General features: G+C 51.9%; 1 protein-coding gene across 1 annotated transcript; it reads left to right on the forward strand.

Moving 5' to 3' along the window:
- The first annotated feature begins 2417 nt into the window (after positions 1–2417).
- On the forward strand, positions 2418–27344 carry MMP2 (matrix metallopeptidase 2). Its single transcript, XM_059905878.1, has 13 exons — positions 2418–2848; positions 5402–5628; positions 6535–6683; positions 7738–7866; positions 8086–8259; positions 10973–11146; positions 12001–12174; positions 14085–14240; positions 15484–15619; positions 19247–19383; positions 20396–20555; positions 24702–24811; positions 26284–27344. Exons 1-13 carry the CDS (start codon positions 2693–2695, stop codon positions 26385–26387), a joined length of 1986 nt encoding a protein of 661 aa, XP_059761861.1. The 5' UTR covers positions 2418–2692; the 3' UTR covers positions 26388–27344.
- Positions 27345–27489: the final 145 nt, after the last annotated feature.

Here is a 27489-nt window from a genome sequence, read left to right on the forward strand (position 1 = left end):
ACTCTATTTCCAAATGAGGGCACATTTACAGGTACTGGCGGTTAGGAGTAGAACATACCTTTTGGGGGGGCCCACAATTTTTACCTGTATTAGTATTGGCTGAAAGATGCTACAATACCAACTGTATCCCCAGATCTCAGTGGTTTATAGTATTATGTCAAAGTTTTTTTTCCACTTACCAAGTCTACAGTGGGACTGGTTGCTTTCATTTTGCGGTTCTGCCACATCACCATGGGGCTCCCGGGGTTACCATGGCTCCCAGGGTGACCATGGCAGGTTGCCAAGGCAGAGAGAGCTAAAGGGATACACAGGGGTCCTGGAGTGTATCGCATGCACTCACCGACAAGTTCATTTCCACTAGATACTGTCTATGCTCTCCTGGTCCCCTGGGCCTTAGTCACTACTGGGCACTGCCACTGCTCTGCTGGGTATAATGGACACCTGCTTCTGCAGCTGTCACCATCTCTAAATGGGCACCAAGCACCTACACTGGGCACCAATGCCTTTGGAATGCCAAAACTACACAGATTGTGAAGAGGCACAGTCAAAGCTGCCCTGTGCCAGAAGTGCCCAATGTCTTACAAAGGTTTTTGGGAAAATGTTAAACCTCAAATGGGACAAGTGATGTAAATGAGCAAAACTGAGCTGAGTCACATGCAAGGCAATAGAGAATGGTGGGGACTGTGGCAAACCAAAGTACATGCCTCATCTAAAGGAGGCAGCTGCTGTTTAGCCTCAGCTAATTGTTGCCATGTGGACATTGGCACCCAGTATTGCCAGATTTGCGGGAATTTCTGAAAGAAAACCAGAAAGTCAGATATTTAGATGAAGTGTCCCAAGTTTCAAAGTGCTGTTCAGGCGGGATTCAGCCCACAGGCCACGAGTTTGTAAGCCCTGCTTCAGTGAGACAACTTTTTCCATTTTCACTCCTAGCTCTCTGCTCTCCAACTTGGCTCTCTGGTTATCCAGAGGACGTGGACCTGAGCCAAATGGGGCCTAGCCAGGAGGCAACCCCCTCTCGCACTGACCTCAGACTCACCCTCCCCCAAATAGCCAAGGCTTCTCCCTGGGTCAGGATGATGGGCTGGGCTCCGCCTGTGGAGCGAAGTCCTTCCCAAGGGGTGCCTTTCAGGTTGACTTCTGGCCAGCCAGCAGCACATGCCTGCCAGGCAAGCCTGTACTTCTCTGAAACCCTCTGACACCCAAGCTGCAGAAGCTTTTCTGGTTCTTATGATACAGACCAGATTCATCACCCTGACTTCCAAGGCCCTCACAGGCAGATTGTTGCTGACCCTTTCAGCCCATGACTTTGCTCCTCAAATTGGTCCCTGCCCACCCCCAGTCCCATCTCCTCACCCTCCCCCCTCACCCCCAGTTTTCAGATAGAGGGAACATCCTTCTCCAGTGCATCTTGCTGTCCTTCATCTCTGGACCTTTGTAAATGTTGTTCCTTAGACTGTGCCTTCCACATCCCTCCCCCCACCCCAATACTCTCATGTCTTGTAGCTCTTCAGGTGTCAGCCCAGAAGTCCCTTCTTCCAGGGAGCCTTCCCTGACCACCTATACTAGTTTAGGGACTGAGGGCAGGTGTTCCCACACCTGCTGGAGTTCCCCATCACAGCTTAGCACCTAATGAATTCTCCTTCCTGAGGGAGGAAGGGGACATTCCTCAGGGACAGAGACCAGGACTGCTGGGTTTCCAAGTGTTTATCTAGCACCTAGCATTATGCCTGAGGCCAAGTAAATGCTTAAATAGTCATAGAAGGAAGAAAAGGAGGGGAAGGAGAAGGAAGGAAGGAAGGAAGAAAGGAAGGAAGAAAGGAAGGAAGGAAGGAAGGGAGGGAGGGAGGGGAGGGGGAGGGAGGAGGGAGGGGAGGAAGGAGGGGCCTTCACTTTGTTTCCATCTCTGTATCTCTTTCCATTTCTGCCAGTCTCTCTCATCTCTCTGTCTCCATCTCTAATCATCTAAAATCTCTTTCTCTGACGATCTATAGGTGCAGCTGATCATCTGTTCCTGACCCTTCCTCCCCATCTCTGACCTACGCCCCTGGGAGTGCAGGCCGTCCGGCCCCCCTCCGCGTGTCCCTCCAAGAACCGCTGCTCTCCAGCCTCAGGACGTCAAGTGTCTAGAGTGGTCGCGCCAGATGTTTCCCAACAGAGGTTCCATAGGTTTTGCGCCCGGATTGGAGAGTAAAGGTTGGAAGGTCGCCACACTGATGGTTCTCGAAGAGGCCCAAAGCTCTGGCTGAGGGGAAAAGAGGCGGAGAAAGGAAAAGAAAGGAGAAAAGAGGAGGAGGGCGAGAGGGGGAATGGGGCGGAGAGGGGCGGGCCTGAGCGCTCCCCCTCCACCCGGCGCCGCACTGCCAGCGCCCTCCCAGCCCAGCCGGCCACATCTGGCTGCTGCCCTCCCTTGTTTCCGCTGCATCCAGACTTCCTCCGGCGGTGGCTGGAGCTACGCATCTGGGGCTTTAAACATACAAAGGCTTTGCCAGGACCGGCGAGAGCTGGCGGCGGCGGCGAGGGCTAGGGGCCGGACCATGCGCCGCTGAGCCGGGCAAAGCCGAGGAGACCGAGTGGAACAGCCCCTGGGGGCGCAGCGCTGCGCTGGGAAGCAGGCGCCAGCCAGGCGGCGACGCGGCCACACGCACCGAGCCAGCCACCCCCCGGGCGACGCGCGGGGCGCGGGAGCGCAATGACCGAGGCGCGAGTGGCTCGGGGCGCGCTGGCCGGCCCCCTGCGGGCGCTCTGCGTCCTGGGCTGCCTGTTGGGCCGCGCCACCGCCGCGCCGTCGCCCATCATCAAGTTTCCTGGAGATGTCGCCCCCAAAACGGACAAAGAGTTGGCTGTGGTGAGTTCCGAAGCGAGCCTCATCCAACCGAGTTTAGACAAACTTCGGAGGTGGAGGAAGGGCCACCCCTCCCCCCATCCCCACGGAGGGCACACAGCGTGGGGGAGGGGCTTCAGCAAACAGCACGGGGTGGTCTGGTTCGCAGGAGGAGGGGGTGGGGAGCCGTGGTAAGAGGAGAAGCCCAATTTGTTAACTTTCAGGACACAGCGGAGGGCGCGGGGGGTGCTTTGGCAAACCGCTAGAATGGGCCCCCTTTGCAAATAACAAGGACATTGTCTAGTATCCGGGATTTGGCAAAGGGGGGCGGCTTTGTATACATCTCTTGGACACATCTGGGGGGTTGGCTAACGAGGCCGTTGGCCAGCGTCCTGCTAGGCCTTTGGCAAAAATCCTAAAGGGGTCTCTTTTGCAAACGGTGGAGGATCCTTTAAACCCCTGTGGGACTTAGAGAAGAGGGGCCTTTGGCACACAATTTGGATAAGTTTTTGCACGCGTGAGGGTGGGAGCTCTGGGCAAAGCGGAACTTTGGCAAACGTCTGGGAACCTTTGGCACACATCTGGAGAGGGGCCTTGGACAGACCGCTCCCCAGGACCTTTTGGCAAGTATTGGGGTCAGGAGGGAAGAGGACAGCACTTTTTCCGATGGCTCAATGAGCAAGTTGGTCAAGGAGGGTCAAGGGTTGGACTTAAGAAAGTTTCCTCGAACTTCTCCAGAGGGGTCGGAGGACAGGAGGAGAGAATTGGCCTGCAGGGCGGAGGGAGGGGCGGCACGAGGGCCCTGGCGCGTGGGGCGGGGGCGGACTGAGGCCGGCTGGGGTCGGAGAGCGGCCAGGGAGCCCTCCCTCCTGGCGGGGCTCCGAGCTGCGGCTCAGATGTTGTTTTGCGAGCGCGCGCGCGCCTGGCCAGAGGGGCGTCCAGGCCACCACATTGCACAAGCAGAGATGGGGGCAGCTGAAGGGCACTCCCCCTCACCCTGTAAGCGCCTCGGGCTGGGGACCCCTCAAGATGTTCTTTCCAGCACACAAGACATCTGCCACGTTATTGCTTCAGCCACCTTAGAAAGCCCCTATTCTCCTTCAGTGTGGTCCCCAAACTGCCCGGGACAGGATCCTCGTGCCTCCTGGTTACCTGGGGGGCCCCTTCTCTGGATGTGACACCACCCCTGCCCCTTTTCCAGCATCTAGGTCTCTGCCTTCTCTGGACAAATGGGTTGGGAGACCTTACATTTTTAGGGGGCTATTTTTCTCAAGGGTCTGGAGGTGGTCTGCATAATGAGGGGGCTATGGCTGAGGGCGAGGGTGGAGCTTTGGAGCACTGACAAAGCTACCTGGGTCCCCATGCTTTCTACAGCATATGGAAGTCCATGTTGCCCAGAGGCAATGCAGTGGGGACGGGGGCTTGAGAAGCCAGGCTTTGAACTTAGTCTGCCTGGCCTCAAATCTGGGGGTGCACTAACCAACTGGCCTAGTAAATCTTGGGCAAGTGACTTAACTTCTCTCAGCTGCTTCTGCAAACTGAGGGCAATAATGGTACCTGTCTTGCGGTTCGAGGAGAGGTAATCTTAGACACTTTGAAGGGTACCTGGGATGTGGTAAGTGCTCAATAAGTATTAGTCATTATATTGTTATTATCATTATTATTATTATACCCTTTATTTCTTCTTTCCTAACTACCCTCTCAAACAAGGTTAGGGCCCCAGTAATGAGATCTCCTGGCTCCTCCCACCATTCCCATCACATATTTAATTTTTCACTTATTTGTGGTCCATCAGCCTCCCCACACTGGGATTTGAACCCTAGAGACTAGAAACATCTGTCGTGCTCACCACTTGACCCCCAGCACCAGCACCGGGCTTGGCACCTGGTACGTGTCAAAAAGTATTTGTTCAACAAATAAATGAGCTGATTGGTCCCGGATGCCCTGCAGGGGCCTGTCTGGTTTTGGCCTCCCTTTTGGGGCAGAGCCTGCTGCACAGGCCCTGAAGGACAGGACTGTTTTCTTCTGGGAAATGGCAGATTCAGGACTTGAACCCAGGACTGACTGCTGCTGGAGCCCAGGCACATAACCCTTGAATCTCTTTAAGGAAAAGTGAGGAAAGTAATCCCTATGTCATCAGCAGTTTGGTGGATTAAAAGAGATGATGGAGGTAAAGAGGGGTGGTAGAGAGGTACAGTTCTAAGCCTGGGCTCTGGAGCCAGTTTGCTTGGGTCCAAATTCAGTTCTGCCATTTGTGAGCTGTGTGATCTTAGGCAAGTTTCTTAACCTCTCTGTGCTTTAGTTTCCTCCTGTATGATGGACTGTCTACATGATAGAGTTGCTGTGAGCATTCAGTGAGTTAACACAAGCTGACATTAGTGCCTGGGCACATAGTAAACACTCAACATGTGCTCCCAAGCCGTGCTCTCTACAGCTTTTATGTCACTCGGCTAGTGGGTGACAGAGCTGGTTTGGGAACCTGGGACTCCACCCAGTGCCCTTGGGTCCCTGACTCCTTTGATCAGTACTGTGCCATCCTGACGTGACTGCCTGTGCCGGGGTGCTTACTTCTTCCAGCAATACCTGAACACCTTCTATGGCTGCCCCAAGGAGAGTTGTAACCTGTTTGTGCTGAAGGACACGCTGAAGAAGATGCAGAAGTTCTTCGGGCTACCCCAGACAGGTGAACTGGACCAGAGCACCATCGAGACCATGCGGAAGCCGCGCTGCGGCAACCCCGATGTGGCCAACTACAACTTCTTCCCCCGCAAGCCCAAGTGGGACAAGAACCAGATCACCTACAGGTGCCGGGGCAGGGCTGTGGGAGGCAGGGCCCTGGGCCAAGGGACACCGCGTCTCATTGGGCGTTGCCTCCCCGCTCCAGGGACCTGGGAGTTATCTTGGGAGGACTTGGCCTCTTAAGGAGCTTGCATGCAGAATTCTTAGGACCTGGAATAAGACAGACCAGAACTTGAATCTCACGTTTACTGGCTGTGCGCCATTGGACTCCTTCCTTTTCAGCGCTCTGAGCCTTGACTTTCCAATCTGCCACATGGGGTTAAAACGAAGCCTTACTTACGGCTTGGGAACTGGATCATATGTATAAAGGGCTTTCAGTGTCCAGCATGTAGTAAGAGTGTAATAAATGCTAGTCACTATTATTATCAGATGAGGTCATTGGGGCGGGTAAAGGGAACTTGATGATTGGTTGCTAATTGGGTTTTTTATTGTATTATAGAGTTGTTATAATTGGTTGTTAATTAGGCTGTGGGCTCTGTTCTGTACGGCTCATGTTGGACTCCAAGGATGAGATCTCTGTGCTGTGTCCCGTAATGCACTATTCACACCCCCATCCTTCTCCCTCAGCCAGAGGGAGGGAAGAGATGCCTGAGGCAGGGCCTGAAGATACAGGCTGACCTGAGGCACTGCCAGCCCTCAAGGCACTCTGGGCGGGCTCTTCTCCCAGAGAGCTCTACTCAACATGTACACACATTGTCTGCCTGTGCATCCACACTCACATGCACATGCTCATGCACACAGACTCGCACACCCCTCCCATGTATGCACACACTTGCATACACACACACCCTTGCACACTCACACACAATTGCATGTACAAACCCTTGCACGCATGCACATACACATGCATAGGTACACTCACGTTCCTTTGCACACCCGTACACACTCGCGTGCACTTCTGCCACCTCCAGGATTATTGGCTACACCCCTGATCTGGACCCCGAGACAGTGGACGATGCCTTCGCTCGTGCCTTCCGAGTCTGGAGTGATGTGACTCCACTGCGGTTTTCTCGGCTCCATGACGGAGAAGCTGACATCATGATCAACTTTGGCCGCTGGGGTAGGCAGAAGAGGGGCCAGCAGGGGGGTCAGTGCAGAGACAAGGGGGCGATCCAGACATTAGAGAGCCACAGGGGACTCCTTTCCAGCTTAGCTAGGAGGGCAGAAGATGCAGACACTGGAGAGCCGCATTGATGGGAAGGCAGTGACGCGACTCCTTGGAGGTGGTGTGAACCTGAAAACAAATGGCTCCACATCTCCTGTCCAATACGGTAGCCCCTGGATCCATAGGGCTACTTACTTTTAAATTAGGTAAAATTAAATAAAATTTGAAATTCAGTTTCTCCGTCACACTAGTCAGATTTCAAGTGCTCAGTAGCCACATCAGACTGTTAAGTTAGACAGAGAATATTCCCATCATGGCAGGAAGTTCTATTGGATGACACTCAGAGACACTGAGGAACTCTAGATATGAGAGTGGGTCAGATGGACCAGTGTAGACATGAGAGTAAGTGGGATGGAACCCAGCGTCCAGGGCGCCATGTGTGTTGGGGTGGGAACACTGGCAGTAGTGTAGACACGAAGGTAGGCAGTGTAGACATTGTGAGTGGTATGTGATGAGGGTAAGTGGCACAGGCACAGGAGACAGTGTAGGCATGTGGCCCTGGGTGGCAAAGCGGTTATGAGGGTTAGTGTTATAGCCATTGGGGATAGTGTGGCATGAAGGGAGGTGATACGGCTAAGAGAGAGCAGTGTGGACTTGAGGGTAGATGGTATAGACACTGTGGACAATGAGGGTGGGTGGTGAGGAGACTGGTATGGCAATGTAGGTATGTGGATAGCTGTAGTGTCATTGGCAGTAGTGTAGACAGTGAAGATTGGTGGCAGAGATTCTGAAGGCTGTGTAGACTTGAGGGAGTAGTGTAGACCATAGAATGGTGACAATCAAGTCAGCAATACTCTAGACTCACTGTGTCCCCAGTCCTGGATAACCCAGCAGGACAAGGGAAGGGGACAGATGCTAGGTGGGCTAAAGGGCCCCAACCATGGATGGCATGTGCTTGGGTTTCAGTGCCCAGCGGGGTAGCTAGAAGCTGAGATCCAGTGTGTTTCAGAGCATGGAGATGGGTACCCTTTTGATGGCAAAGACGGGCTTCTGGCTCACGCCTTCGCCCCAGGCCCTGGCGTTGGGGGAGACTCTCACTTTGATGACGATGAGCTGTGGACCCTGGGAGAAGGGCAAGGTAAGAAAGTGACCATCCGCATGCCCAAGCCTCCTTGCCGGTCCTCTGCATGCCTCCCTGTCACCTAGCAACAAGGACTTTGGCTTCCCTGGCAACCGCGGACCCCTCCATCTGCTCAGATGGGAGGGGGAGGGAGGTCACACACCCCGGTGAGTCACAATCCTGGTCTGTAAAGAAAGGCCCGGAGAGGTTCACCCTCCACCCTGTGTGGCCCCTCAGTGGTCCGCGTGAAGTATGGGAACGCCGACGGGGAGTACTGCAAGTTCCCCTTCCTGTTCAGCGGCAAGGAGTACACCAGCTGCACGGACACGGGCCGCAGCGACGGCTTCCTCTGGTGTTCCACCACCTACAACTTCGACAAGGACGGCAAGTACGGCTTCTGCCCCCATGAAGGTGAGTGTCCTCCTGGCCCCAGGCCTCCACCTTCCCGGCCTCCACACTCCCCAGGCCTGGCACTGCCAGTCAACCAGTGTCCCCTCAACTTCCTTCAGGCCCCATGTCCTGATCTGAGCCATCACTGTGCCCCTCTCGTCTGTTCCATTATTCACTTAATACTTTCATTAAATCAATTCCTTTTTTTTCTTTAAGTTTTATCATTAGTAATAATATTTTTGAACTCACCAGTTTGATGCACTAATTATTTTTTTCTAACATGCGTTAGAGGAACTTAGAATGATTAAAATGCCCAGCGGATCTCTAGAGAACCACTCTCTACCCTCCAGCAGGATTGGAGGTTCAAGGGCATGAGGAGAGGCTTGGGGGTAGATGAGAAGCCTAGCAGTGGGATTGGGAGGCAAGACTCAGATACCAAGGCTGGTACACAGCCTGGCTTGGGGATGCCAACCTGGGGAATTTCAGCCATCACTTCTGGTTCTGATTTGGACTCTGAGTATGTGTGTGGGTGTGTGTGTGGGTGTCTGGGAGGTGTTGCGTCTGCCTTTCTTGGTCTCCATCTGTCTTTGCTTGTGGCTGCATCTCTGTGTCTTGGCAAAGGCATTAGGTTTGACTCCGTATTTTTGTGTGCATTTTTGTCAGTGCTTGAGACAAGCTTCAGATATTTTGAAGCAATGTAGAGGGAAAAGTTTTTAAAAAGGGTGAGGGTATTGACATACACACTCAATCCTTTTTCATCTATCTATCCTTGACACACTTCATACAGAAATCATAAAAGGACAGCATACGTACTTCATACTCTATCAAGTCATCGTGTTTAATGATTCTAGAGATTGAAAGCTGAGAAAGTTTGGGGAAAAGGGGAGAAAGTCCAAAACCTTTTAAAATACTTTTTAAAAGTATTCACTATCCCATAAAGACTCCTTGATCTATAGATGCCTCTGTCTTCTTGGCTGTAATTTTACATGTTTGTGAATCTCTGTGACTTTATTGCAACTGAACCCTAAGCACCAGCCATGTTGAGAGAAGGAAAAAAACAAAAACCTAGTTAACTGTGTTCCTGTTTACGCTTTTGGTACCAAAGTACACGCAATACTTTGTATTAAGTAAGAGTTCAAGGCATTGACCATCAGTAAGTCAGAAATATTTAAAACCAAAAATATTTAATGTATCTTGCATTTCCCAGTAGGGATTTGGATGGCGTTAACTCTCCCATGTGTCAACCCCGGTGTTTAGAACAGAATGTCTTGATAATAGAAGTGGAAACAGCTGGAATTCATAAGTTAGGGAAGGGTTTTTCCCTGCCCTGAACATTAGCCATTGATTTGGTCTTTAGCCAGATGCAAGTACGCACGACATGCACGTGTTTGGGTCTTGGGGGCAGAGGTTCTGGTTACTCAGCCCCTCCTGACTGCTGAGTCAGCGTCTGCTTCTCTCCATCCCTTTGGGGGCAGGATCTGAGAGGAGATGGGGGCTTCCTGGGTGGTAGAAATGCAGCTGATGGAAGGCCAGAGGTGGAGACTGGCCTCCATTGAGGTTAACACCATCCTGCCCACCATGGATGATATATTTAACAATTGCCTTTCCCACTTTGAGGCCACCAAGGCATCTGGCCTCAGTGTTTCTTCCTCCATTCGTCCCCTTGTTCCTGGCGTTGCAGGAGAAGGTCACTTGGTTGGGGAGACGGGAGCAGTGAGGGAATGGGGCCCCAAGACCTGCGATGGGGGCGCCACGGACTGGGTCAATTCTGGCCGTGGCGGAGTTAACGGGGGCTGGTGAGGTCACCTCTGGCGCCGTAGTGCACAGATGGTCCTTGTTATGCACTTGTGGTTTTGCTAGTTGGCAAATCCAAAGACACACAATTTTGTAGCTTTGGGGTGGATGAGGGTACGGAGGAGCAGGGGAAGAGCCCAAGACAGACAAGCCCAGACTCTTAATCCCACTGTCTCCCCTGAACTCTCCAGTCATGGCCCATGCCTTGGGGAGGTCAGAGTGGGAGCCTGGGGTGTGTCTTGAAAGGTCCCCCAAAACACCACCTCCCTGTCCTGCCCTCCTTCTCCTCTCCTCCTCCCTCCTGCAGGGACTGGAAAGGGCCTGGGGTTGAAAGGAGGTGAAGCCTTCTCTGTGTGCACGAGCGTGTGTGACAGAGTGAGGAAGGGAGAGATTGCGATTAAGTGTGTTTTGTAGTTTTCAGTTACAACCCTCATCCAGTTTTTCCGTTTATATGACCATGAGCAGTTCTGGAACCAGCTTCTGCAAACCTCAGTTTCCCAATCTATCAAATGGAGAGACTCTTGCCATCCTGCCCACCACGGATGACATATTTAGCCATCCGCAGGGATGTGGGCAACGACCAGGCAGAGCGGACAGTGCTCCTGGGGCTGGGGCAGGGATCTGAGGGCCCCACTGTGTGCCAGGTGTTAACTATTTTATTGCTGGTGTGGAGGGGCCGTCCATAACGTCCCAGGGGAAGGATGGGGTTGGCCGGGTAGGCAGGGGTAATTACCCCCTGGGAGCTCAGAGGAGCAGCAGTTTACCAGCCAGGATAGATGTTTTTTTTAACGTTTTACCAACGCTACAACTCCCCTGCTATGAGCGGGCAGGTGGGCAGCAAGCCAGCTCTGCGCCCATGCAGGTGCCCAGCGGATGCTCCCGTGGGCAGATGGGCGGTCTCCCTCACATTCGCACCCTCCCCCTCTCTCCTGCACCCCAGCCCTGTTCACCATGGGTGGCAACGCCGACGGACAGCCCTGCAAGTTCCCGTTCCGCTTCCAGGGTACATCCTATGACAGCTGCACCACGGAGGGCCGTACCGATGGCTACCGCTGGTGTGGCACCACCGAAGACTATGACCGCGACAAGAAGTACGGCTTCTGCCCCGAGACCGGTAGGTGTCACGCCTCTCCCTGTCCTTCGATAGCAAACCCACGGGAGCCCTGTCCCCACCTCCTTTCCCCAGGACAGGGGCGCTGGTCAGGGTGCTTAGCAGCTGGTCCAGCACGGACACCAAAATCAGGACAGACGCTGGGCACCAGCAGCCAGTTCAGCTGAATCGGTTGGTGACGTCTAATGTCAGGTCCACCCAGGACCCTCTGAATGACCTGCACTCTCGCAGCCTCCCTGGCAATTGTCTCTTCCTCTCTCTGATCTCAAAGTCTCTATTGCCTGCCTTTCTTTGTCTTAGTCTATATCTCCTTTGGTCTCTGTTTTTCAGTAAGGACTCCCTCCCTCCTTCCCTTCTTTTCTTCCTCGTTTCCTTCAGCAGACATTTGCTGAGTCCCTGCTCTCTGCAGGAGACACAGGTAGGTCTCCTGCGAGACCATGTGTGATGGAGCTCCCGGTCTCGGGAAATGTGTTGACACCCTCAGCTCTGCCCAGCCCCCTTTGCCTCTAGCCACTGTGGTCCCATCCATGGGAGGCTAATTAAAGCTCTGGAATCTGGCTGCCTGGGTTTGCATCCCAGCCCTGCCACTTCCTAGCAGCATGTGCCAGGCAAGTTACTTAATCTCTCTGAGCTCCAGTCACCCCATCCATGAAATGGGGGGTAACCTAGGGTCCCAACCACACAGGGTTGTTGGAGGGGGCCAAGGGGGTGAGCGTGTGTAAAGCACTTGACCACGTGCCCCGGACTGAGTGAGTACTCAGTAAGCCTGGTTTTTTCATGTCCGCATCATATCATTGCTCCCTGGCGGTGGCCCCAGACCCCTCGCTGCCCGCTGACCCATGTCCCTAACCCCACAGCCATGTCCACTGTGGGCGGGAACTCGGAAGGTGCCCCCTGTGTCTTCCCCTTCACCTTCCTGGGCAACAAGCACGAGAGCTGCACCAGCGCCGGCCGCAGCGATGGGAAGTTGTGGTGCGCGACCACGGCCAACTACGACGATGACCGCAAGTGGGGCTTCTGCCCCGACCAAGGTAGGAGCCCTGGCCATTGGGCAAAGACACTGCACACCCCGCCCCGCCCGCAACTGGGCTGGAAATCTTCCAGAGTCCCCACCCACCTCAGCCACAGACACTGCCCCCCAGACACCCACCTACCCTGGTAGAGACACTGCCCACAACAGACCCGCCCACTTGGCAGAGATGCTGTCCGTTCCTCGTGGAGACAGGGTCCCTGCCTTGACCTTGTTTCTCCAGGCAGCGACTTGGCCTCCGAGATAAGACCCCGTCCATCCCAGTACCCGATTCCTAGGTGGGAACCAGCTTCCCCGAGGAGATGCTGCTTTTCCCTCCCACATCTGTACCCCTCCAGGTGGGGCTGTCAAACCCCAAAATGTCTCAGTGCTGGGCACAGGGAACCCTGCCCCAGAGAGATGATTCTCCTGCGAGGCATTCTCACTCCAACAGAGAGCTGCCTTCAGGGAGCCAGGTGGGCAGAAGAGAGGAAAACAGGAGGAGCCTCGTCCTTGCTCTCCCCACCCTCCATGCAGCACGGGGAAGCGTCCGCAGCCCTCCTGCCCCATGGGCACCATCCTTTGCCAAGTTGTGAATGGAGGGGTCCTCGTCAGTGCTGGGTGTTGAAAACACAGCTACCTGGGACAGTTCTCTGCCCTCCAGGACTCACAGGCTGGAGCGAGAGAGTGACCAGGAGACAGGTCATGACCGTACTGTGTGGTCACTGCAATGAATAGAATCCTTGGGGGCACTGTGCCCACTCTAGGCTGCAGGGCCCAGTGTCATTGGGTTCAAGGCCCCAGATGGCCAGGTGAGAGTGCTGGTCCTGGGCCAGCCAGAATTAGGTCAGCCTCTCTTTAAGTTTACTTTTCTTCTTTTTTACTCTCAATGAGATGGAACTTGGAGAACGCCAGCTGACAGAGGCTGGCCAAAGGAGTTTTTCTCATCCTCCACCAAGTACCGTGCTAAGACATATCCTGATTTTACCTGCTGCAGGCTCTACCTAAAGGTGGGATTCTCCACCTGCCGGAGTGGTTTAAGACTCCAGAGCAGGTGTGGTGCACCTGAGGGGCTGTGTATTAGTGTCCTAGGGCCGCCATAACAGAGTACCGCCAACCAGGTGGCTTAAAACAACAGAAATTTATTCTCTTGCACTTCTGGAGTCATCTAGAAGTCTAAAATCAAGGTGTGGGTAAGGCCACATTCCCTCTAGAGGCTGTATCCCTCCAATCTCTGCCTCTGTTGTTATTTGGCCATATATGTTCATCTCTAAGTATCTTCTTTTCTTATAAGGACACGGGTCACATTGGATTAAGGGTCCACCCTACTGCAGTATGGCTTCATTTTAACTTACATCTTAATTTATCTGCAAAGACTCTATTACCGAATAAGGTCATAGTCACAGGTACGTGGGGTTTGGAGGGACGCAATTCAACACACAACAGGGTGTGACAGTAGGGTTTGCCCACTGTCTGGCTTGAGCCTGGGCAACCACTGCAAGTGAGAATCTTTTTACTGCTTCCCCTGGAGCAGAAATGGTGGTCCCATGGGTTACCTCTTTGGAGACCCCGCAGAGCAGGTTTTGTCCTTAGTCTTTATATAGAGAAACAAACAGCCAGGAAATAGGATTTTTAACAAATGGGACTCTACATAGAGGATTTGCCGATGCTACGTGCTCCCCTTTATAGCACACGTGCAGCCCACCTGGAAAGGGACAAGCGGACTTTGGTTGACTCTCCTTGAAAGCAATAGGCATGGTCTGTTAACCCCAGAGTTCTTGGGAGAAGGAAAAATCAGTACATGTCACCTCCACGCTCTCAGCCCCACCATGGGGATGTCCTCAAATGTCGCCATCGCCAGGGCCAGGCCTGACTTCTCTCTCATCTCTTTCCCTATCTTTCTGTCCCCCCTCCCCTCCCTGCGGCCCTCAGGGTACAGCCTGTTCCTGGTGGCAGCCCATGAGTTTGGCCATGCAATGGGGCTGGAGCACTCAGAGGATCCCGGAGCCCTAATGGCCCCCATTTACACCTACACCAAGAACTTCCGCCTATCACATGATGACGTCAAGGGCATTCAAGAGCTCTATGGTAAGCCTCAGCTTGGGGTCCCCGGGGCAGGGGTCTGGGGAGGTCATGCCACTGGGGATGGAGGCCCAGGGGGTGGAACCATCCAGGTCCCATTTGTCTAGGACTGCAGGAGACAAGGGCAGGAGTGCTAACCTGGTCTGGGGGTGTCAGAACCACTCTCCAAGGGGGCCCTTGGACAGCCCTTTCCTTTCCAAATAACACCAGTGTCTGTGCCCCACTTGGCTCCCCAGGGCCACGCTGTGAGGCAGGCGGGGCAGAAATGGGCTCTCCATTTTCTAGGCGGGTCAACTGAGGTCTGAGAAAGGTAACCCTCTGGCCCAAGATCAACCAGGTTTATGCATCCAAGTGAGGTTTAGAATCCAGGAGAATTAGCTAAACACAGGGTAGAGTTTCCCAGTGCCTGGAATGACCTTAGTGATACAGGGGTGCAAGTTTCTAGTCTTCCTAATGATTCTTCTATTTTAACGTGTAATAGGATCAATACAACTAGTACCTGAAACTAGGGATTTTATTTATATTAATGCTTACAGTGAGGCCAGAGTTTACAAAGTAACTCCATTTTAAAAAAAGAAAAGTAAATATATAATAGTACTGGTGGTACCTGGATAAAGCTGAAATCATGAAACTGGCTCTGGAGTGATGAAGTGTGGGGAACATTGGACTTGGGGAAGAACTGCAGTAGAGTGAGAGGCTGTGGGTTCGAGTGCTGCCTCTGCCACTCACCAGCTGCAAGAGATGGAGCCGGTCTTTACCTCTCTCAACTCAGTTTCTTCATCTCTAAACTGTGGCTGGTTATCCTAAGGAGTGAAGGAAGTGCCACACCCCCTGTGCTAGACACACGAGTATCCCCTCTGACCGCCGTGACTCTCTTGTGGGCTTACTAACATGAGCTTTGGGTTTAAATATTTGGGCAAGTCATATACAACATTTCTGGGCCTCAGTTTCCTCATCTGTAAAATGGGGGTAATAATGATGCCTACCTCTTAGGGATGTAGAGAGGACTGATTCTGAGGATGTCAGGGAAGAGCATTTGTAAAAGGCAAAGGGCCACGGGATTCTGGTTTCTGTTCAGTCTCCTCTCTCCAAGTCCAGGCCTCGTCCCCTGTCTTCCCTGGGCTGACACCGAGGCCAGAATACTATTCTTCTGATGCTTCGCAGGTTGGGTGGGCCAGCCTAGGGGCTCAGCCTGGTAGGGAGAACCCCTGGAGCTGGGGAGAGTCTGAGGTCAGGTGTCCTCCCCCAGGGGGCTCCCCTGACATTGACACTGGCACCGGTCCCACGCCCACACTGGGCCCCATCACTCCTGAGATCTGCAAACAGGACATCGTCTTTGATGGCATCTCTCAGATCCGTGGGGAGATCTTCTTCTTCAAGGACCGGTAAGTGCGGGATCTTACTTCTTGTCCTCCTTGCCCTCTGCCCCTTCTCCGTTATTCTCGTGCCCCCATCTCTTGCTCAAGGATCCCACTGTGGGCTTCACAGAATGGCCTGTATGAGACCATTTTTTGCTGCGTGTCAGATAGATCCTGGTGGCTACCCCAACAGGCATTTCTTGTGCCCTCTCCTAGTCTGTGGGTCTACTAGGTGCCTTGGCTTCGGGCTGCAGTTTGGGCTCAGGTCTGCTCTGCATGTCACTCATTCTCCTGGGATTAGCGGCTACTTGTGGCAGATGGCAGGAGCACAAGAGGCCAAATCAAACCACACAAGCACATTTAAAGCCTTCAGTCTCAGCATGTTTGAGAATATTCCACTGGCTCAAGCAAATCACATGGCCAAGCCCAATACCTACTCTAGGGGATGGTACTGCATAGTCATGTGACAACACACATGGATGTATACTTCTAAACTAGGGATGGAGGGAAGAATTAGGAACAATAATCCAGTCTACCACAGGCCTTCTCCTGGGATGGCCTTGACCTAAAATGTTCTATGTATGGGGAGCAAGTAACCACAGGGTAGAAAGAGGTGGTGTCCTTCGTGCTATAAATAAAGGCCCCGACTCAATCCATCAGGGCTGAGACTCACCCAACTATCCTAAAGGCAGGCAGAATCTAGGACTACATTAAAGGGTCCATCCATCATCCATCAATCCATTCATCTGTCTGTCCATCATCCATCCATCCATTATCTGTCCATCCATCATCCATCGTCCATATCCATCATCAAGCCATTCATCATCCATCCATCTGTCCATCCATAGAGCATAATAGCTGAGAGAATAGTTCTGGAGCCAGATTGCCTGGGTTAGAATGCTGGACCTGCTACTAACCAGTTGCATGATTATAGGCAAGTTAATTGTGAATCTCTTTTTAACCTCAATTTCCTCATCTCTAAAATGGGACTAATATTCCAACCTATCTCACAGGGCTGTTGTAAGGATTAGGTGAGCTTAGTGCTTAAAACAGTGCCTGACACAGACTAAGTGCATTCAAGTATACTAGCTGTTATTATCGACAAATAATTACTTGCCATCTACTGTGCCAAATACTTTGATAGGCTTTGGGAACTGGGGGTGCGAGGTGTTGTTCTAGAGGTGGAGGGGCTGCTTAATGCCTGAATCGGTGTCCTCAAAAAGAGGTCAGTAGATCTCCCACACAGAAGCCACCTAGAGTGTGAGGGTTAAACGTGTGTGTTTCTGTCCCCACCCTCAGGCCCTCTGACTGGAACCTCTGGGAATGGGTCCCAGGCATCTGCATTTAAGAGAATTTCCCCATGGGAATTCCCTGGCGGTCCAGTGGTTAGGACTCTGAGCTTTCACTGCCGAGGGCCTGGATTCAATCCCTGGTAGGGGAACTAAGATCTCACAAGCCATGTGGCACATCCAAAAAAGAAAAAAAGAAAATTTCCCCAGTGATTCTGATGCACGTTAAAGTTTGAGCACCCCCAGTCTGGTTTAGGGAACAGAGAATAGGGAATATTCTCTGACTGCAAGAGACATTAGCAAAACGCTTTGTGGACACGTCCAAGTGAAGGAAAAGCTCTGCAGGTGAAGCAGCACTCAAGCGGAAACGTTAAAGGAGAAGCAAATGCGGATGGACGTGATGGGGCTGGCAGGGTGGGAGCGTGTTTGAGATGAGGGAACTGCAAGAACAAAGCTGTAGAGATGTCAAAGTTCCTGGCTTATCCCGGGAGAGCCTGGTGAGGCTGAAGATGTTCCAAAAACTCTTGTGAAGGGGCTCCTCTGCTCCAGGCACTGGGCTAGGTGCCGGGGGGCAGATGCCAGTAGGGAGAGAGAGGGCAAGAATACAGAGCGAGGTGAGACCCAAAACGCAATGAGAAGTCAGGTCCATCAGGCCATGAATGCCCAAACCAGGACATGTAACAACAGACGTCAGTGCTGTCCTGCAGCCCCCATTACAGGGCTGGGGAAGAAGTGAGCGCAGGGGCCCCATGCCCCAGCACCACCCTTGGTCTGGAGCACTTCTCCCTAAAGAAGCCCTGACCACACGTGCGGATCTGAGTACAGAGTTAGGAAAGGGTGCAGTGCCTAGGCCCAGGTCGGAGCCATCCCTGGCCTGACACATCACACTTTCTTTCAGAAGGAAGTTGATGAGTGTTTTAACGGGCTCCTTGAATTAATCAGTAAATATTTAAGCGCTGACCATATGCAGAAATTGGTGCTAGGCATTGTGGGGGACAAGAAAGGCAGTATTGTAGGATAATTAAACTCAGACTTTGGAGTCAGATGTGGATTTGAATCCTGGTAATTCCATTACCTCTCTGAGTGTCATTTGCCAAATAAGGATTGTGATACTTTCCTGTATCAGGATGTTTTGGCTGCAGAGTAACAGAGAATCCCAGCTCAAACCAGCTTAAACAATGGAAAGAAATTACTCCCACGTGGTACGAAGTCCAGGGGTAGGGCTGCCTCCAGGGGCAGAAAGAGGGTCACTGATTCAATGATGTCTTTGTCCACTGCTGTCCTTGGCATTGACTTCATCCTAAGGCTGGGTCCCTCAGGGTCACACAATGGCTGCCAGTGGCAACTGGGGCTATAAACTTCCTTGCAAACATCCAGCAGAAAAGAAAGAGAGAGACAGATCTCCAGATGTGAAATATAAGTGTATGTGTTCAATCTTATTGTGCCAACATAGGACATATGGCCACTGCTGAATCAATAACAGTTGCCAGGGAATGCTTAGCTCCGATAGGCTTAGATCAGTGGTTCTCAAACTTTGGCATGCATTAGAATCATCTGGAAGGCTCTTAAGACACAGATTACTGGGCCCCAAGCCCAGAGAGTCTGATTCATGGGTCCTGAGTGGGGCCCAATAATTTGCATTTCTAATGAGTTCCAGGTGTTGGTCTGGAGATCACACTTTGAGAACCGGTAGCTTAAACTCATCAGAATGGGGATTGGGTCCACCTATAGGAAAGGAGGGGCCATAAATGTGGGAATTTTGTGAGGAAGGATGATAGGGAAATAAGATAATAGATGCTGGGTAGACCACTGAGAGTGCATATTATCTTATAATATTGACATTGAAGTTGACATTTTACAAGCCACATAAAGTGCTTGGCACTTAGTAGGCCCTCAATAAACAATGGCTCTTTACTACTCCTGCCAAAGTGCCTGAATCCATCATTTCAGTTCAGGAAATACTTTTGAGCGCCATCGGCCTCTGCCTGAATTGGCTTTGAATCTGACAGGAAAGATAAGACACTTAAAAAAACAAACAGTCAAACTACTCTTCTGGGCACTCAGTGTTGATGATTTTGAGAGGCTCAGAGGAGGGAGAACACAGTAAGGGACAGAAGTAGTTAAGGAAGGCTTCCTGGAGGAGGGAGCAGGAGGGCGAGCAAAAGGTTGCTTCTCAGCCCTGGCATCTTGCAGAGGGGGGCTCTGCCCATTCTCCAGTCCTTCTCCACCCTTTCTTTGATCTTACCTCCCTCCCCTCCCAGGGAATCATCCAGGGATGTTTCTGAGAGGGCTTATAGAGGCATGTGCGGTTACAACTGCAGAGTGACTGAAGGTGTGGTTTCCTGTGCCCCCTTCCCCTACCCAGGTTCATTTGGCGAACAGTGACACCACGTGACAAGCCCATGGGGCCCCTGCTGGTGGCCACATTCTGGCCTGAGCTCCCGGAAAAGATCGATGCTGTATACGAGGCCCCACAGGAGGAGAAGGCTGTGTTCTTTGCAGGTGTGTGGGAGGGGAGCTGCCCGGCCCTCGGCCCCGGGCGGCACTGCACCGTGATTCCTGTGCACTGGTGGCTGCTCCCTGTCCTTTACGGATCCACTCTTTCAACCATCATCTGGGAGATGGGTTCAGACACCCAGCGTCAACTAGCATTGGCCCACAGAACGACCATTTCAATAACCTTTTAATTCCTTTTCAATCCTTCTGATTCCTTTTCCAGAGGGAAAATGACACTTTAGTTCTGGTGTCTTTAACACCTTCCTAATGCTAGTGCCTTCGGCAGATGACAATTTTAATTAGAAATTTTTAAACACCATTTGTTTTCATTTTTAATGTTTAAATTTATTTCTATAGACTTCAAAATGAATTCCTTCAAAGCAAAACGTTAATTCAAGAGTTAAGTAATATGAGGAGTCTCTATGAGTGGTAAAAATCATCGAGGTAGGGTCATATGGGTAACATTTGGGAAACCCTGCTCATTTAATCTTTATTCGAGCAACTATCACGTGCCAGAGATGCAGCCCCTGCTCTCAGGAAGCTCATGAACTAGTGGGGGAGACAGAAAACCAGGCTGTTATGAGGGGGCGCAGGAAGGGCTGCGGTGGAGGCCCAGGGGTGGCTTCCTGGGGGCGCTGAAGCACCACGGGTGCATGTTCCACCAGCCGGCTTCCCAGCTCCTCCATCCCAGAGTGATCAGGGCAGCTGCTGGCTCACAGGGGACCTTTGTGCAACTTTGAAAAAGGTGCCTCTTCACAATGGGTGTGGCACTTAGAGTCTCTGTCTTGGTGAGTGGAGCCAGGCTAGGACTCACTCCCACCTACCTTCTTGGCCAGGGACCTTCCATAACCAATTTGTAAAACCTTATATGTGGACCCTGATTCCGGACACTGAATCCGGAACTGAGCAGAACTTGTGTCCCTGCTGAGAAAGGCCACAGTGGGGTCCCTGGCAGATGGATGGTGGGAGGAGCAGCCTCCAGCACCTGCCACCAGCCCACCCTCTTCTTGCACCCCAGGGAATGAATACTGGGTCTATTCAGCCAGCACCCTGGAGCGAGGGTACCCCAAGCCACTGACCAGCCTGGGGCTTCCCCCTGATGTCCAAAAAGTGGATGCTGCCTTTAACTGGAGCAAGAACAAGAAGACGTACATCTTCGCTGGAGACAAGTTCTGGAGGTAAGGGAGGGCGGAGCGAAGGAGAGCAGCACCTCCAGCTGCGTGGACGGAGAGAAGACACTGGCTTTGAGCCTCCTGGGTTAAGTTTGGAGGCTGGTGGACCATGGATGTCCCCTCTCTGCTCTCTAATCTGCCAGGGCTATGGGCCCTCTGAAAAGTCACCAAAGGGTGAACTATTCTTGGGCACATTACTGGTACAATTCTGGTTAGATCCTCCTTTCCCTTCTCAGAAGTCTTTGGATTGGGCCCATGTCCGTCTGGTCTGGAGCCCCATATTTTAGAGTCAATCACTGAAGAAGGGAGTGATAAAAATAAAGATAATAGCTGCTACTCTGATGCTATGTGCCAGACACCATTCCAAAGGCTTTATGAGGTGGATATTATTATTACTATTCCTCCCATTTTACTGGTGAAGAAAGGGGTTCAGAGAGGTTAAGTGTCTAGCTTAAAGTCACACAGCCAAGTAGTGGCAGGCTGGGATTTAAACCCTGGAATTCTGGCTCCCAGAGAACATTCTTCACTTTTCTACACTGTACCTGAGATAGTGGGGTCCCAAGAGATGGGGGTGGTGGAGGCAGGGATGGCAGATGGCAAACATAGGATGAAAACTGAGACGGGTGTCCACTGGAGCCAACATCCAAATCCGGCCTCATTGAAAACGGCACCCTCTGGCCCATCTGCCACAGGCTCAGTAGCTGTGGGCACAGGCTGGCCGGGGGCCAGTGTGGAAGCAGGTAGCTCTCTGCTCCAGCTCATCCAAAGGGAAGGGTCTGATTCTGAGAGGCCACGGTCAGGCCTGAGGGTCAGGGAGCCTGATCTCCAGGAAAGGTTAGTGAGAGGCAGCCCGGACCTCAGGAGTTTGATTTTAAATCTTCACATTTCCTAGATGAGGAATCTGAGGCCCATAGAAATGAACCAACTTGTCTAAGTTATTTATAGGCAAGTGTGTTGGCCACAGATTATAGGATTATAACCGCTTCTTCTGGCTTCTAACCCTGGGCCCCCTGCACTGTACCCTCAGGGTCATTGGGTCGGTGGGGGAGGGGTGGTCTTCCTCCTTCCCTCCTAGCGTCCCCATGTTTCCTCCCGTGGCTGCATCTGGACCTTTGTCTGCCACCCCTGGAACAATCCTGCTTCCCTCCCAAGGCCTCTCTCCTCCCGTCTCCTCCCCACCACCCGCCCCCAGCTGCCCTGCATTCAGGAGCTGTTTATGACCCAGGCTGCCGTGGCAGGGTGGAATTCCAGACATATTGCTAAGATACTTAGCAACTTAAGCTGATTGATATCTCAAGCCTCAAGAAAGGAAACAGTCAGCCAGGAAACCACGGAGCAGGCACTCTGCCCACAGGCTCCGGAACACTCCCAGGCACGCGCACGTACTGTGGAAGGGCATCTCGGCACAGTAGGCACTCTGAATCTCCAGATCTTAGAATCATGCACAGCAAGAGGCCCAGCCTCACAGAGCAGAATCATAGAATCCTTGTCTTTGAATTATGGTGTTGAAAGGACATTTATAATCACCCTCCAGCACGTACTGTGAATGTAAACATATGAGAATAGACGTGTCCATGCGTAATCATGAGTGTATAGTGTGTGTGTGTGTGTGTGTGTGCGTGTGCGCGCGTGCACACACACACACACACACACACTGATGCTCACGCTGTGGTGGTACCTTGCTGGGTTTTGGGCAGAGTTATCTGCTTCCCAGTCCTTTTCCGCAGCAAGCCCACCTCACAAAGCCTGGATCTGGGATGGACAGCCTGCTCTACAGAGGAAGTTCTGTGAATCTTCCTTAAAAGCAGCAGAACTGAAACATCTATTGGAGGATCTGGGCGGGGTTTCCAAAAGAGACAGATCTTTTTCCCACGAGAGGTAGTTAATGAGCTCGAGACACTGGTCCTAGTGGAGTCTGCCGATGCCCAGGCCTCCTTTCTGGAGAAGGAGAGAGCGCTCCAGAATGACAGAGGACGAGCAGCTGCTTCCAGATTGGGCAAACCCTAGGTCATGCCAGGAAGTGCTCAGCCCTTGCTTCTAGAAGCTTCCACTAAACCCACAATAATATATTCAATATCTCCTATGTGCCAGGCAATTACCTAGGTGCTGGAAGACAGCGGTCAAGAAATAGTCGCTCTCTGCCTGGTGGAACTTACAGTATCGTGAGGGGAAGAGACATAAACACATACAAATAAAATAGTGATGGCTCTTGTGACGTGACCTGTACCACATCCCAGGGCTGTGCATTTCACCTGTATTTCTCATTTAAGGTAGATGCTATCATTAGCTCCATTTTCTAAGTGTAGAAACTGAGGCTGAAGTGCCTCAAGGATATACCTTTGAAAAAGCTCGGACACAAATGTCTGTGTCCTTAACACCTGCTCGGCACTGCAGTTCTGCAGCCAGAGGGGAGAAGTTCAGAGGGTCACAGAGAAGCCTTTCAAAAGAGTGTACCAGCGAGCAGGAAACACTGTAGGAGGAGGCTTTGGGGAGAGAGAGGAATGTGAAGAGGCGTGGTCCTGTTCAGAGCCAACATGTTCTGATGGCTCCATGCTGTATTCTTCCTGGAGGAAAAGAACTTGGAAGCAAATTGGTTCACTTCTCCGAGCCTCAGTTTCCTCATCCATCAAATGGGGTTGCTTCCTGCTGTCCCTACCTTCCGTGGGTAGAGTGAGAAAGAAATGAGGGCAAGTTCAAGGACACATAGCTCTCAGCCATCATCACTCTAGAGAATGTAGTTTGGGAGGTCAGTGCAGGTGACATGGATGGACTGCTAGAATTTTGAGCTGGGAAACTTGGTTTTGGTACCCCAGGTCGTGAGGAAGCATGCTAGGTTTGGCAAGAAGAAGTCTCATGACAGAACTGGGATTAGGAAGGCTTTTCTGGCAGTTCTGAGGGTGATGGGCAGAGGGGGAAGACCCCTGTAGAAGGGGGCTCAGAGAGGAAGCTGTTTTTTGGCCTCTGGGGCGGAGGTGGTCAGGCTGGCCGTGGGGAAGAAGAGAGTCAGCTATGAGGCTGATGCTTGGCTGTCACTGGGATGGCATTCAAACACAGATCCATCTAGAAAATCAGCATCATGAGGGCAAGACTTTATCTTGTTGATTACAATATCCACAGCGACATAGTGGGAGCTCATTAAATATTTAGAGAATAATAAATATATTGAGTGTAAGTGGAGAAGCAATGGAATCAAAATAACCCCAGCGTTTAAAAAGTTCTCCCTCCAAATTAAAAAGACACAGATGTTGCTAGCCAGAAAGAAGAATACGCCAACTAATACTCAAGGTATTTACACAAATTAAAGGCAGAGCCCAAGATAACGACTTGCCCTGAGAACTGCGATTGGGACTGAGGTGGCAGGAAGTCACCCTGTGACTGACAGGGCTTGGTTTCACACACCACCTTGTACTGTAACGTCACTGTCCCAGCCAAGATCATCGCCCAGGATGTGGACTGTCAACTCCACTTGACAGATGAAGAAGCAGTATTTGTCCAAGCTGAGCCGTGAAGGGCAGTGATGGGGCAGGACCCTGTCTCTGGGCTCCTGGGCCAGTGCTGTTTGTACTGCAGCAGGGATCAGAGTTTGTAAGGGAACTAACATTTCCCAGATACCCACCCAGTACCAGATAATGGGATAGGCACTTTGCATGTTTTACTCTGTTTCACATATATGTTAATTAAATACATTAAATTAAATATAACCCATTTTACAGATGGTAAAACTGAGGCTCAGAGAGCAGTTTGCTGCCCTGAGCCAGACAGGCCGGGGTTGGACTCCCACTTAGAGAAACTGGGTGCCCTTTTTAAGCCTCTGGTCTGGAAAATGGGTATTATGGTAGTGACTATGTCGTAGGGTTGTCAAAAGGATTGAGAAAGTATATGGAAGGTGGGTAACACACTGCTTAAACGTGAGCAGTAATCACAAGATTGTTTTCATGGGACTGTCCAAAGTCACCCAATTAGTGAGTAGGGGAATTAAGATTCACTCAGGTCTGACTCCCTGCCCCTCAGCTCCAGTCAGTGGCCTCCCTGAAGGGCTAGGTCTGGCTTCCCAGGCTTACCCAGGAGCCATCATCCTGGCCCTCCCATCAGGTTGGGGAAGGGCTGGCCTTTAGGGATTCCCACAGGTTCACCATGGCCATTTCCTTGCAGATACAATGAGGTGAAGAAGAAAATGGATCCTGGCTTCCCCAAGCTCATCGCAGATGCCTGGAACGCCATCCCTGATAACCTGGATGCCGTGGTGGACCTGCAGGGCGGGGGTGAGCTGTCCAGGCCTCTGTCCACTTTCTAGGACTCCCTGCCCCCAGCCAGGACCCTGCTTCTCGCAAGCACACACTCCCTTATTGTGCAGGAAAGCATGCGGCGCCCCGGGAAAACAAACCAGCCCCTTCAACCCAGTGCTGGGAAGGCATCCAGACCCCTGGCCTCTGCTCACTCAGCTGGCTCCAGGCAGTAAGACCCAGAAAGGCCCCTCACAGCTGCAGAGCCTGGAGCCAGGGAGCAGGGAGGGCGGGAGGCCTGCTGGGAGCGAGAAACCTGGGCTCAGTGCCCTGGATTCATTCTGGGGTTTGATCCAGGCCCTTTTGGGTTCTGCAGGAGGCCTTGTGACTGCTTCCCATTAGCAGAAGGATGGCTCCATTTGAGACAGCACAAACTTTGTTAGGCCCTGCTGCTGAGGTGGCAGAGATATCCCATCGGCTCAAATTGTCCCTGGTCCCTTGCTGAATGAAACACCAAACCAGCGAGGGATAGAGTTTGGAGTTTGGAAACCATATTCCTGAGGAGGCTTCTGGGAGGTCCCTAGGGCCCTGGAAATGAGTCCAGTTTGGCTTTTTAGAGGAGATTTCAATTAAATTTCACAAAGATGCTTCTTGAGTTCCTATCACACGCTAAGCACATGGCCCTGACCTCCAGGGGCTAAAGATCTTACATGTCCAGGAAAAAGCAGGATACAATCAGGTGCTAGGTTAAAGATTATCTTCAGAAATAAACATCTATTGAGCACCTACTATATGCCAGGGTTCGAAAGGAAGAAAATGAGATCATATATGTCAGAAGTAAGAAATTCCAAAGCCCACAGGGGCCAAGCTGGTGGCATGAATAAGTGAAGCAGGCAAGGCAGACAGTAGGGAGTGGTGGGGTCTGTGGAGCACCAGAGAGCACATGGCTCATTTTCAGGGGACAGTTGCTTCTTGGCTTCTGGCGATCTCTGCCCTGCAAGAAAAGGGGAGCAGTGTTATTAGCTATTCTAACTCTTTTAAAAGGAAGTGAGAAATCTGTATTTTCATATGAAATTTCCAGATGTTTACATGTTGGCCAGTTATTCAAAACAAAACAAAACAAAAAACTTGTGTGAACTAAATAAAACCAATCTGTGGGCCCGATGGGGCTAGCAGCCTCCTGGTTTGCCACCTCTGGAAAAGGAAAGTGCCTAGTTTGGAGCTTGTGCTCAGTGGAGTTCTGTTATTTATCTTAATTATAGCATATATCATCTCATTTAATCCTCAGAAGCCTTAAGAGGTGGTATCGTTATCCACATCTTAAAGATGAGAAACAGACTCAGAGAGCATAATTCCACAGCCGTTTCCCTTCTTCCAGCCTCACAGGGGTCTCCTGTGATTTAAAAGCTTCTTCCCTATGGCAGGCAGACTTGTAAAGCTCTCAGGAACCTTCCCTGTGCCGTAATGCCTGAGGATGGGTTGGTCACAGCCTCTTCTCTTTCTCATCCCAGGTCACAGCTACTTCTTCAAGGGCGCGTATTACCTGAAGTTGGAGAACCAAAGTCTGAAGAGCGTGAAGTTCGGAAGCATCAAATCCGACTGGCTGGGCTGCTGAGCTGGCTCTGCCTCCCCCAGGGCCTGCCTCTCTATCACTTTCTGCACACCGGGCCCTGAGCACCAGGGAAGGACCCGGATGGGCCTGGCAGCCCTCAGCTCTGTAGTTAATCAGCATTCTCACTCCCACCTGGTAACTTAAGAAACCACAGAGTGGCTCTGCCCTGTGCTCCAAGAAAGGTGCTGATTGTACCCCTCCCAGGTGCCCCTCCCCCTCCACACCTCACCAGCCCTCCAGAGCCACCCCCAAAGAGATGCTTTGATATTCTCAATGCAGCCCTGTCTTGGGCTGCCCTGGTGCTGCCACACTTCAGGCTCTTCTCCTTCCACAACCTTCTGTGGCTTTACAGCACCCTTGGAGCCAACAGAGACTGTCTGAAGAGGGCACTGGTGGCCCGACAGCCTGGCCTGGCATGGGGCAGTGGGAGAGGGGCACGGCCCGGTGGCCACCCCAGACACCTGGCCTTCTCACTGCTGGCTGCCTTAGAACCGTCCCTACATTAGCAGTTTGCTTTGTATGCACTTTGTTTTTTTTGTTCTGATCTTTTTTATTTTTCCACTTTGAAATTGCATTTCCTGACAGAGGGACTCAGGTTGTCTGAAGTCACTGCACGATGCATCTCAGCCCACGTAGTGATGGTCCCCTTGGTCACTCTATTTAGTGTGTCCCTCCTCTGTCACTTACTCCACTGGATGGAGGAAAACCAAACCCTGGCTCCTCGCCCAGCTCTCCCCTCCTCTCCCTTCAGCAGTTTCCCCGTGGGAAAAACCAACGAGTATGAATAAAGACACCGATTGAGTGGCCGTGTTGGCCGGCTGTTTTAGCAGAGCCTAGAGAGGGGCCCCAGCCCCAGCCAGAAGAGGAAACTTAGAAAGTCTAAATCTCTGCTCCCTGCAGCGTACAGGTAACATCTGCTGGAAAGGTCACAGATGCCCAAATAAACAGCAAGAGACTCAGGGTGGGTGAGCTGGAGTCCCTCTGTCCTGTGGCAAGAGCCCTGGAACAGCAGCGTTTCTGTTATTTAATTGCAGGGCCTTGTTCAAGGTTTCCTCCCTTCCTGAGTCTCAGTTTCTTCGTTGACAATAACACCAATTCTAATACT

The sequence above is a fragment of the Balaenoptera ricei genome, chromosome 19, assembly GCF_028023285.1.
Source record: "Balaenoptera ricei isolate mBalRic1 chromosome 19, mBalRic1.hap2, whole genome shotgun sequence".
In the NCBI taxonomy this organism is placed as follows: domain Eukaryota; kingdom Metazoa; phylum Chordata; class Mammalia; order Artiodactyla; family Balaenopteridae; genus Balaenoptera; species Balaenoptera ricei.

What these genes read in the sequence shown, in the direction of transcription:
- MMP2 (XM_059905878.1), top strand. Translation starts at nt 2,693, where the DNA reads ATGACCGAGGCGCGAGTGGCTCGGGGCGCGCTGGCCGGCCCCCTGCGG. An exon ending in CGGACAAAGAGTTGGCTGTG is followed by an intron (nt 2,849 to 5,401) that starts GTGAGTTCCGAA and finishes TACTTCTTCCAG; the next exon opens with CAATACCTGAACACCTTCTA. An exon ending in GGGCATTCAAGAGCTCTATG is followed by an intron (nt 14,241 to 15,483) that starts GTAAGCCTCAGC and finishes GTCCTCCCCCAG; the next exon opens with GGGGCTCCCCTGACATTGAC.